This window comes from Pelodiscus sinensis, chromosome 8 (assembly GCF_049634645.1).
Source record: "Pelodiscus sinensis isolate JC-2024 chromosome 8, ASM4963464v1, whole genome shotgun sequence".
Taxonomy (NCBI): domain Eukaryota; kingdom Metazoa; phylum Chordata; order Testudines; family Trionychidae; genus Pelodiscus; species Pelodiscus sinensis.
The window spans coordinates 46,699,932-46,712,742 of record NC_134718.1 but is presented as its reverse complement, the minus strand read 5'-3'; the positions used below and the strand labels follow the sequence as shown (position 1 = coordinate 46,712,742).

The 12,811-nt window shown below is 42.1% G+C and overlaps 1 protein-coding gene across 2 annotated transcripts in view; it reads left to right on the top strand.

Moving 5' to 3' along the window:
- Positions 1-12,811, top strand: part of LRRC27 (leucine rich repeat containing 27) — an 88,606-nt gene that overhangs the window by 56,151 nt on the left and 19,644 nt on the right. For both annotated transcript variants that reach the window (XM_075935233.1, XM_075935234.1), the window contains one exon: positions 10,687-10,783. In XM_075935233.1, the coding sequence (XP_075791348.1) occupies positions 10,687-10,783 (97 nt within the window). The remainder of the gene's footprint in view (positions 1-10,686; positions 10,784-12,811) is intronic.

The following is a 12,811-nucleotide window of genomic DNA, read 5'->3' as shown; positions in this document are numbered from 1 at the left end:
GGCAGACGAGTTTCCCTGGTGTTGGCCAGAGTGGCCACCAGGGAAACCTGGGAAGCATTAGCCTCCCACTAGTTCGAATTAAGGGTCTACACAGCCCTTAATTCGAACTAGCTAGTTCGAACTAGGCTTAATCCTCGTAAAATGAGGTTTACCTAGTTCGAACTAAGTGCTCCGTTAGTTCGAATTAAGTTCGAACTAACAGAGCCCTAGTGTAGCGCCTAGGAAAGTTAGTTCGAACTAACGTCTGTTAGTTCGAACTAAAAGTTAGTTCGAACTAACGTCTGTTAGTTCGAACTAACTTTGTAGTGTAGACATACCCTCAGTCTTCTCTTTTCTAAACTAAACAAGCCCAATTCCTTCAGCTTTGCCTCGTAGCTCATGTTTTCTAGACCTTTAATCATTCTTATTGCTCTTCCCTGGACCTTCTACAATTTTTCCTCCTCTTTCTTGAAATGTGGTGCCCAGAACTGGACACAATATTCCAGTTGAGGCTTAATTAGCACAAAGTAGAGCAGAAGAATGACGTCTCGTGTCTTGCTCACAACACTCCTATTAATGCATTCCAGAATCATGTTTTTTTTTTTTGTAACAGTGTCACACTGTTGACTTATATTTAGCTTGTGGTCCACTATGACCCCATGATCCCTTTCTGCAGTACTCCTTCCTAAACAGTCACTTCCCATTCTGTATGTATGAAACCGATTGTTCCTTCCTAAGTGGAGTACTTTGCATTTGTCCTTATTAAACTTCATCCTGTTTACCTCAGACTATTTCTCCAGTTTGTCCAGATCGTTTTGATATCCTCTAAAGCAGTTGCAACCCCTCCCAGCTTGATATCATCTGCACAGTGAATGTCAGTGAAAATCAGAGAGGTTCAGAAATTAAAATAGGAAAAAAACAAGTTAAAATTACTTGGAAAAGCTAGATGTCTTCATGTCACCAAGACCTGATGAAATGCATCCTAGAATACTCAAGGGGCTGATTGACAAAGTATCTGAGCCATTAGCCATCATCTTTGAAAAGTCATGTAAGATGGGAGAGATTCCAGAAGACTACAGAAAGGCAAATATAGTGCCCATTTATAAAAAGAGAAATAAGGAGAACCCAGAAAAGTACAGAGCAGTCAGCTTAACTTCTGTGCCAGGAAAGATAATGGAACAAATAATTAAGGAATCCATCTGCAAACATCTGGTAGATAACATGATAAGTAACAGTCAGCATGGATTTCTCAAGAACAAATCATGTCAAACTAACCTGATGGCTTTCTTTGATAGGATAACAATCCTAATAAGAGGAAACAGTAGACATGGTGTACCTGGGCTTTAGTAAAGCATTTGAGTCTCGCATGACCTTCTTATCAATAAACTAGGGAAATATAATGTAGATGGGGCTACTGTAATGTGGGTGCATAAGTGGTTGGATAACCACTCTCAGCCCTGGTCTACACTATGGCTTTATTTTGAAATAACCCCCTTTATGTCTTATTAATTTGCAGAGCATCCACACTATCAAGCCTGTTGTTTTGAAATAATGAGCCACTTATTGTGAAATATGTACTCCTGCTTTCCTTGAGGAATAATGCTAATTTCAAAATAGTTATTTTGAGGAAGTGGTAGTGTGGTTGCTCCGGTGCTGCTATTTTGAAATAATTAGTCCCCAGAGTAATTCAAAGTAATTACTCCAGGAGGATCTAAGTCAAGGTAGCACATCTGCATTAACGGAGCCTGCTTTGGACTAATATCAAGACTTCCCTGTAGTGAGAACACTCTGTTTTGATTTTGTTAAATCAAGAGTCATTAAGTCGATTTAAGTAACTTCAAAATAATTTCCTAATGTAGACATGCCTTTAGAGAGTAGTTATCAATGATTCACAGTCAAGTTGGAAGGGTATAACAAGTAGGGTTCCTCAGGGATCAGTTCTGGGGCTGGTTCTGTTCAATATTTTCATCAACAATTTAGATAATAGCATCGAGAGTATATTTATAAAGTTTACAGATGATACCAAGCTGGGAGGGGTTGCAAGTGCTCTTGAGGATAGGGTCCCTTCACAGTGTACCACCTTTGGAACAGCAGTTCTCTCAGCGGTCCACCGATAAGGTCTGAAGTCCCTCCTTTCTAGAGGCTAAGAGTACGTCTCCACAGTCACCTACAGTGAAGTGCCCACAGGGACACTCCTTGAAGAAGAAAAGGAAAGTTATTCACCTTGTGCAGTAACTAGTGTTATTCAAGATGGGTGTCCACAACCCGCCCGTCCTCTCCTTTGTTTTGGAGCTCTGCTGTAGACAAGGAACTAAGGCGATAGTTGATGGCGTGCACGCGTCAGCATGCTTGCTACATCACAAATGGTGCTGCTGCGCATGTGCGTCAGCACCCAAGGGGTAGCACTGCTGCCAAAAATTTCCAATTAGAAGCACAGGGGTGAGAAGACACCTATAATGGAGTGCCCACAGGGATACCCATCTCGAAGAACACCAGTTACTGCACAATGTGAGTAACCTCCCTTTTTCACACATACAAAATGGGAAGTGACTGTCTACGAAGGAGTACTGCAGCAAGGAATATAGGGGTTATAGTGAACCACAAGCTAAATATGAGTCAACAGTATGACACTGTTGCAACAAAAAAACTAACATCATTCTGGGATGCATTAATAGGCATGTTGTAAGCAAGACATGAGAAGTAATTATTCCCTTCTACTCTGTGTTGATTAAGCTTCAACTGGAGTATTGTGTCCAGTTCGGGGCACTGGAATAAATTGCCTATGTAGGTAGTGGAATCTCAATCATTGGAGATATTTAAGAGCAGATTAAACAGACATCTGTCAGGGATGATCCAGATGGTGGTCCTGCGGTTAGGGCAGAGGACTAGACATGATGACCTCTCGAGGTCCCTTCCATTTCTAGTATTTTATGATTCTATATGTCAAAAGATGTTGTTGACATGCATTTAACAAACATTCTAAGAATTGTAAATTGTTCAAAATTCTGCCTTTTGTCACACTATTTGCATGTATTTTGAATCATTCAGAAGCCAACATTTTAACCATTGAACTTATCCAAAAAAAGATATGTCTATAATTTAATTCATGTTTGTGGAGAATGGGGTAAATTAAACTCCTGTCTCTCCAGAGGCATGCCCTGGCATCACAAGGTGTATGAAGGCAGTTAGTAGGATTTGGAGAAGTGCATGGAACTGTACTCCCATATGTTGCAGAGACCAGCTTCTTTGGTGTTGCCTTGATATCAATGCATAGTGATGGGGACTGGGAGCAGAGATTCTGCCACTGTGTGATCCTCTGGGTTTTCACATTTCCTTCCTGCCTGTATAGAAAGGTTGGGATTGTGGAGGGCTTCTTCAACCATTTGCACTCCTCCCTTCCTGAAGGACATAGCCTAGGTACTTATTTGGGCCCATATTATTTAAAATGAGATCTTTGGTTCTTTTAGTAATTAGTTGACCTCAATTCATGTGTTGCTCTTTGTAGATATTAAGTTTCTCCATAAATTAACTTAACTTACCTCCACATGCTGGGTTTTTTGCAGAGGTTTAACAATGATGGAGATGCACTCATGCATACCACTAGCATAGCATTGATGTGTGCTGCTGTCAAAAAATGACTTGCTCTGTGGAAGTGTTATTCGTGTATATGTTCATGAATCTTATGTAAAACTAGAGAGTTACTACACTCATCATCCTGGAATTTCATAAATCCCTCACACAGTGAATCATTAACAAAGTAAGCATGTTAATTTAAATATGAAAGAATGATCATGTTTAAAATATCAGAATAAAAATTATGGAACTAATATAACGCCTAATGAATTTCTCCATTAATTCACACAGCTTTTCTTTATAGATCTTCTTTTATCACTTTTGAGCATCTCACATCAATACTTTGGTTCACATTCCAAAAAGCACAGTTCAGATGGATGTGTCTAGTTTCCATTATGCCACCAGCATGTCTAATCCTAGAAAAATTAACTGACTACAGAGGGGAATCTCTGTTTGCATTGTCAAGGTAGTTCTTGCACCAGTGTTCCCTTTAAGCTGCACAGCATCACCGCTTCACAGGTGATTAATCAGCCCTGCCCAGTCAGTCAGCTCAGTGTGCAGAGCCCTGAACCTCTTACTGGACACGGCTGATTAATCACCTGTGAAGCTGTGCTACCACACAGCTTAGACAGTGGTCCCCAACCTTTCGTGGCTGCCGGGTGCCCAGGGGCAGGGCCACTCACGTGCCGCGCTTCCGGGGGTGTGGCCATGCATGCGCCGCACGCCCGGGGGTGCGGGCCGCCGACGCGCCCTGCGCCCACGGCCAGCACTGTGCATGTGCTGCATTCTGGGAGTAGGGGCCACCCACAAGCCCTGAGCCCAGGCCCGGCACCGCACATATGCCGCACGCCCGGGGCAGGGGCCACCCATGCGCCACGCGCCCGGGGCCGGCACCACACATGTGCTGCGTGCTGGGGGTGGGGCCAGGCCAGATGTTTCGGTGGGACATATAAATGCTCCGGCGGGCGCCATGGCACCCGCGGGCACCACGTTGGGGACCACTGTCTTAGAAGGAACACTGTCTTACACTACTCCACATCTCTTTATTTGGTGTAGCAAAGGAAATACTAGAAGAATTATGCATGGGTAGGACACCTTAATGCTATAATAATATCCAATTGCAGTTTCAGCCTTTTGGAGCCATTACCAGCCAGTGTAGATCAGATGAGTCTTTAGGCTGTTCTACCTGTGCATATGACTTAGAATTTAGGGAAGAGAGAGATGGAACTATGTGTCTTCTTCAAGTGATGTCCCTGTGGGTGCTCCACTCTGGGTGCTGGTGCATCCTTGCATCAGCGACTGGAGAATTTTTTCTAGCAGTGCCCTGATGCACCCCGTTGGCGTCCACCTCAGTTCCTTCTTTACCATCCTCGGCAGCAGACCTTCAGTCACCCTTTCTTCAGCCTAAATTAGTTTTAAAAAATTTAAGAGACTCAGTTTTTCTCATTATCCAGTTTTTCAACCCTTTCCCCTAATTTTCATAAAAAAAAATGGGGGAAAACTTTTAAAAAAACCTTTGTTCTTCTTTGTCCTTTCCCCACTTCAACATGCCTGGCTTGCCAGACTTGAAAAGATGTGACTCTTGTCACAAGACCGTGCTAGCCTCGGATGGCCACTTCTGCCTAGGAGAGGGACACCTTGTGCGGAAATCCCCCCACTGCTCAAAACTCACTGCGAGAGCAAGGCGGGATCGTGCTAATAGACTAAAGCTTTTGTTCTACAAGAAATCTTTACATCCTGTCCCTGAGGACTCTCTACCACAGCCTAGAGAGAATGAAAAGGCCTGAGGTATGGACAGAAGTCATCTCTCTACCTTGTCTGACAGGGCAAAAATGAAGGCCAGGCTTTCCCTGGCCAAGTCACTGCCCTTGGCACTGAGCTCAACAAGAGTGAGCATAGGTGACATGCCTTGCACCTCCGGCATGGCACCATTGAAACAGTAAGCCACAGAAATGAGCTCATTCAGAGCCCAAACACAAATCCATGGTGCCGTCTGTGTCATCAGCACCTTCAGCAATGTCATCTGATGCACCTGGCAAGCCATACATGTCAGCATCAAAGACAGTACTGGATATGGCACCGAAGAGTCCCTGCACTGATATGCCCCTGCCATGGGCACCATCACGGACATCATCTGTCATACCATTGGTACAGACATTGGCATAGACTAGGACAGTTCCACACAAAGAACTTTCAAAGCATTCCATGGCACTGAAGAGGTTTGCACTGATATGCCCCTGCCAAGGGCACCGTCACTGACATCATCTGTGGCACTATTGGTACCGACATCTGCGCAGACTAGAACAGTTCCACGCAAAGAACTTTCAAAGCATTCCATGGCACCCACAGAGCACTTATTGTTGGCTCTACATTCACCGGCATCTTTAGTACGTTCCATTCACTTGCCTTGCTCTCCAACATCATTTCTCTCAGATAGGCCTTGCTCTCCAACACAGCTGCTACAGGTCCTCCTCACCCATGCAGAGGTATCCACCTTAGGAGTCATGTTCAGCAAGACCATCCCAATATGCCACCACCATCACATTGGTACGGGCACCATGTACTTGCCACCACTATACCCTGGCAAGTGGTTCCTCTGGGACACATGGTTGACCCACAGAATCCAACATACTGCTCCCTTAACACTAGCCAAGAGACCACCACATTCCCCACAGCATGCACCATGTAACATGGCTCCGGATTGCCTGGATCATCATCAATCCAAGGAAGAAGATTTCCTTTCAGAGGGGAAAGTCAGATCTCTCCCCACAATTCGTCCTGTTCTCTAGATGAGGCTATAATACAGACCACTCCACCTCCAACAGATGAAATCAAACAATTCCAGGAGTTGTTCAAGAGAATGGTGTCAGTGGAGGAGTTGGACCTCCTGGAGGTCAAAGAGAAACAACCAGCTAAATCCTACAGCCAGCTACATCCTCAAGGATTGCACTTCCCATGGATGAGGCTATCCTGTATCCTGCCAATGCAAGCTGAACATGCCTATGAACAAAAGGCCAGACAGAAAATACTTTGTGCCAGGCAAAGGAATGGATGTTTTGTTTTCCTATCCCCCTCCCAATTCCCTGGTCGTAGATTCAGTTCAACACAAGGTGTAAAACCCGCACTTCAGGTCCACTCCCCAGTACAAAGATCATAAGTGGCTAGATACCCTGGGCAAGGAAGATCTGTTCAGCTGCCATGCTACATTCACAAATAGCTAATTACTTAACAATACTAGCTGACTATTATTACACCAATTATTCAAAGAAGAGCTTTCACAATTCCTCATGGAGCAGAAATGACCCCAGCTCCAGAGTATCATCCAAGAGCGCCACCCATTGCCTGCACTGGCCTGCAACTGGCAATGAATGTAACAGACACTGCAGCCCTCAGCAAGGCTACCATGATCGTAATGCATCATGGCTCAGGCATCTGGAATTCCTCGAGAACTATGACTTAAAGTTAAGGATCTCCCTTTTGACAGGACCAACCTGTTTGTGAACAAGACAGACAAAGTCCTGCATTCCATGAAGGGCCTCTCACACAATTCTGAGGACCCTTGGAATGTACACACCTCCTGACAAGAGACAGGTACAACAACTACAAAAGTTGAGAGCTCAAAAGACATCCCTGTTGCAACACCAATAACACTGTCCAACCTCCAATTTATCCATTGGTCCTTTCTATGGCAGTGGATCGAAATAACATCCAGCTGCTGGGTCTTAGAGATCATCAATTTGGGCTACTCCATTCCCTTCATTTCTGTTCCCCCTAACCATCCCTCCTCCCCACCCCAGCGACCCCTCTCATGAAGTCCTTCTACAACAAGAGGTCCAATACTTCCTGCAAATAGGAACGATAGAACCATTTCCTCCTGCCTTTGAAGGGAGAGGTTTCTATTTGAAGTATTTACTCATCCAGAAGAGAACGGGGGGATGGAGGCCTATTTTAGATCTCAGGAAACTCAACAAATACATGACATACAAGAGGTTCAAGATGGTAATGCTAGCAACAATCATGGAAATTGGCTCTCGGCCCTCAACCTACAGGATGCCTGTTTCCATATAATGATCCATCCAGAACACAGACACTTTACATTTCATAGTCAGGACGAATCACTACCAATACTGAGTCCTTCTGTTTGGTCTCTCAATGGAACCAAGAGTTTTTTCAAAGACCTGAGCTGTAGTAACTGCACATCTTCAGTGCATGGGAGTAATAATATTCCCTTATGTGGACAACTGCCTCTAAAAGGCATGTCATTCTGAGATGCCCAAGAACTGGTCAACAAAACTATTTCACTCTTACTCAGCCTTGGGTTCCACATCAGTTTACCAGAAATCCAAACTCCAACCATGCAAATTCTCAAATGTATAGATGTTTGACTGAACTGAACAATAGCCAGGGCAACACTACCCAAGCACAGCTTCAGTGCTCTCATAGCTTTCAATGTGGGTGTGGATAATGCTGATCATGACAGTGCGCGACTGCCTCAAATTTCTCAGCCACATAGCAGCCACTACATATGTTGTAAGGTTAGCCAGGTTTCACATGAGATGCTTCTAGGCATGGCTGGCCACTGTTTATATCCCCTCCAGCGATTCCCCACACAAGATGGTCACTATACTACAACACGTTATATCCTCGTTACAATGGTGGACACAACCACAGAACATGTTGCAAGGATTACCTTTCCAGCAACTTGCCCCCAAGGTTATCATTACAACCGACAACTCGCTTATAGGATGGGAGGCATATCTCAATGCTCATACATACAGTAAAGGACAAGTGGGCTCAGCACAAACAGACACTCCACATTAACCTCCTCAAACTAAGGGCGGTATGATACCTGTGCTGCCACTTTCTACCATACATTACACACAAGACAATCACTATCATGATGGACAATACAACATGTATGTGTTACATCAACTGTTAGAGCTCAGCCTGATCCAATTCTCTCAGTACAGAGGTTATAAAACTATGGAATTGGTGCATCAAGCATCACGTTAACCCCACTGAAACCTACCTACCTGCGGTGTTCAGCATCATGGCAGACAACTTCAGCCATATTTTTTCAGACTGACACAAGTGAGAGTTAGCCCTCTGAAAGGTCTTCTTCAAATGGAGCCAGCCCGACATAAATCTGTTTGCAATCAAGTCCAACCACAAGTGTCACCAGTTCAGTTCCAGGGCTGCTCTGAGCAGAGGATCTCTAAGGGACACTTTCCTCTGAAAATGGGATGCCCTCCTCGTATATGCATTCCCACTACTACCTCTGATTCACCGAGTGATCACAAAAATCAGACAAGACCAAGTGCGGATCTTTCTAGTCACTCCATCATGGTCCAGGCAGACCTGGTTCCCTTACCTGCAGAGATATTCCCCCATGTCGTGATCTGCTGTCTCACTACCAGATGCTACATCCCAACTCCACCACAGAGCTTGGCTCTTATATGGCTCCATGATGCCAAAAAAACCTGTTTGGAAAGGGTAAAACAAATTCTGATCAACAGTAGGAGAAAATCCACCAGAAGGACATACACATACAAATGGACAAGGTTCTCTGAATGGGTAAGGAAGAAGCACAACATCCTACCCACTACTACCCCTCTTCCAATCATACTAGACTACCTCCTAGAACTATGGGAATCAGGGCTCTTTCAGCACAATAAAAGTCCACACAACTATGATTGCTGCATTCCACAAGCCTGTTGATAACACCCCCATTTTTGCACATCCTGTCACTAAGCATTTTCTCACAGGACTTCAAAATACTTTCCCTGCAGTATGACCACCTATACCAATGTGGGACCTTAATCATGTCCTGAAAAGCTAAACTAGGTCTTCCTCTGAACCACTTGCAACCTGACCTTGGTTACACCTCTCCATGAAAGTTGCCTTTCTAGTGGCCATTACCTCCAGCAGGAGGGTGGGGGAGATAGCAGCTTTAATTGCTGACCCGCTGTACACAGTTTTCACTAAGGAAAGAGTAATGCTCAGACCCCACCCCAAATTCCTCCTGAAAGTTCCCACACCCTTCCATATCAAAGAACCCATACACTTACCTGCATTATGTCCTAAACCTCATAATAACGTGACTCAGGCAGCATTACACACTCTGGACATCCAATGAGCGCTTGCATTTTACCTTGATAGGACAAACTCATGGAGAAAGTCAATGAGAGTTTGGACAAGCCATCTCCACCAGAAAATATCCAAATGTATCTCTTCACTCATACACAGTTGTTATACCATTCACAACAAACAACTACCCCTGGTCATAACAGCTCATTCCACCAGAGCGGTGGCTTCCACCACAGCCTTCCTGAACAATGTCCTGCTAGAAGGCATTTGCAAAGTAGCAGCCAGGTATTCCAAGCATATATTTGCTAAACATTATGCACTCACCTCTGGCCTAATTCAAATAGAGCCAGTGGGACAGGGGGTATTGTCCACACTCTCAGGAGCAGGAATCTTTGTGTAGATTCCTATGTTAGTAACCCCCCCCCCCATTTATTGACTTTGATCCTTATCTGCTTCGTTTTAACTGACCAATCTTCAGGTGCTTACTGATGACCCTTCTGCCTTCCTGTTTTTCCCTTTGATTTTTTCATAACCTCTGCTTCTTGTTTCCTGCCCCCACTTCTTTTTTCCTTCCCCCTTCTCCCCTATTTATTTTGGGTCTGCACATCCTAAACTCAAAACTCCGGTCATCTGAAGAAGTGGGCTGTGCCCATGAAAGCTCATGAAACCATCTATATGTTTTGTTAGTCTATAAAGTGGTACCAGATCAGTTTTTGTTTTTTTAAGTTTATTCTGTATATAAAGTAACCTCCATCCTTACTCAGTGCTCTGACTTAGCCAGATTTCATAGCCATTTTGGTTTTTGTGTGAATTCTTTTGCTACTATATTTTTTCTCTTTGTACTTGAATGCAGTGGTGTTCCTTTAAAGTGCTGATCTTCCATTTGAATGTCAGTGCTTCGCACAGACGTCCCTAATACAGAAAGTGCATTTTGTGCCAACCATCAGCACTTTATTTCACTGTAAAATGGTTGACTGGGTAAAACTAAGCAATACCATTTACTTTTTAAAATATAGTTTTAAACCTTTAATGTACATTTTTTTTTAGAGATAAAGAAGTGCTTCAGGAATGGAGACAGCGTGCCAAGATGTTGAAGGAGAAGAAAGAAGTATTGTTCAGGTATTCACCTTCAAAAGCAGACATGGTATGTAATATAGAATAGCAAGGCCCATTGGATCAGGTAAATTACCCATTGACAAGATGTTTTGAATCTTTTTCTCTGGGAATTGTTCAATTAGGTTAAAATAATACAAATAAATAGAAAAATTAATATTTAAAATACTATCACTTTGAAAAGCATTTTGGATCTACAGCTCCCATATGAAATATCTATATGGACCATGAGTCCCACGTGAATTTATTGGATCAGTGTACAACGATCCTGCAAACAGTTATTCAATATCGATGGTAATTCCAAATTCCGATATTAGGCTATTGGAGATGCTGAAATACAAATACTTATATTTATATATTTTTTAAATTATGGAATGCCTTCAATTTGTGATATTGCCAAACTGAAATTGACATGGGATGGATCTTATAGTTTCTACAGGCGTCTGTAAACTCTGACACTCTAAATGGAAGCATATTAAGATTCAGCTATGTAAGAAAAATTGGGTTTGTCCCCATACTTGCTTTTTATAAAGTATAAAGAAGGCCTGAAAAGTGCTTCCCAGTTACACAAATAAAAAAGCCAGAATTCTTGTTGTTTCTTTATAATAGACATTCTGACCTTGTTATAAGTATAACTTTGCAAGAAAGTAGATATTAAAAACTGAACAATCATGCCTCTCAAATGCTCCAGTGTGGAACTCATTATGAGCATGACAAAATAAGGGACATAAAAATTATTCAGTAAACTTCAAATGCAAAAGGATTCATTCTGCTAGTGTAAATAATTCTTTCTTTAATATCAGTTTCATGATTCTATGGTTCTGATGTAAAAATTGTTCAACATCAGAAATAAGGGCACAGTAAACTTGTGTGAAAAATAGATAAGCTTTGAATTAGAACAAATGACATTTCTGAGAATTAGGTAGAATTAAAAGGGAAGGAGTTTAATCAGTTTTTTAAAATATTTTTTTCTTTATTGACACGTTTAGCAATGTCTAATAAACATCTGGTAAAAAGGACATCTTTATTAAAGAATAATCCCCTCACTCTTTCTAATAACACATGAGAATTCAAAATACATATCTCTGACACACCTCTGAAAGAACAGGCTTTGCTTTTCTAATATTTCTAATATAATGTGAAGGTTTTAAAAACCCCAAAATACCTTTTTAGCTCTTCATTGTAAGTTATATACAAGCAAATGAGGGCACAAGCTACTTTTAAAATCAATACTTTGTGAGTCAGTTACTAAAATGATGGTAACATAGAATAGGAGTCGGGATTTGTGGAGCAAAATCCACTGTTTTCAGTGGTGCTAAGATTTCACCAGAGTTCATTTCTCAATTCCGCCAATCACCTGAAATGAGCAAGTCATTTCATTTCTCTGTTCCTCTGTTTCACATTCTGTCCTTGGTCATGTCTTTTTAGATTGTAAGTGCTTGGGGACAAAGACTATCCTTTACTATGTGTTTTTATAGTGCTTAACACAATAAAGCACCTACCTCAACACACAAAAATAATTAATATTAAAATAATTATAATTAATGTTTAATTTATAGCATATATGTAGTAAGCTTTTTTATTTGAAATATTATTCCCTATTCTGTATATCTTAAAATTATTCACATATGCAGATTGATACCTCTGAAAATAAGCCAAGTTGTGTTGCCAAATGTGTGGGTGATTCCAGGAATGTCTGTTATCATTAAACTGATAACATAGTGTGATGGTCTTCATTAAATAAAATAATACAAGGGCAACATTGAAATTGGTATCGCCTACCTCTACACTTTACTGATTGTAGTTAAGCTTGTGAGGAAGAATATTATCATTTCACAGAGGTGGAACAGATCTCAGACCCTAATTAATGGCTTTTGGTTTTGGAAATGGAAAGTAAAAATAAGGTTTGAAATGTATAAAAGGGCAACCAAGTGAAAAATCCTGGCTCCATGACTGGTTAAAAATAATTATGTGACAAATATAATACTTGTGAAAGTAGCAAAGACCAAATTCTTCTTCCAGTTTAAAAAACAACTCTGGCACCCACACTGCTCACGTT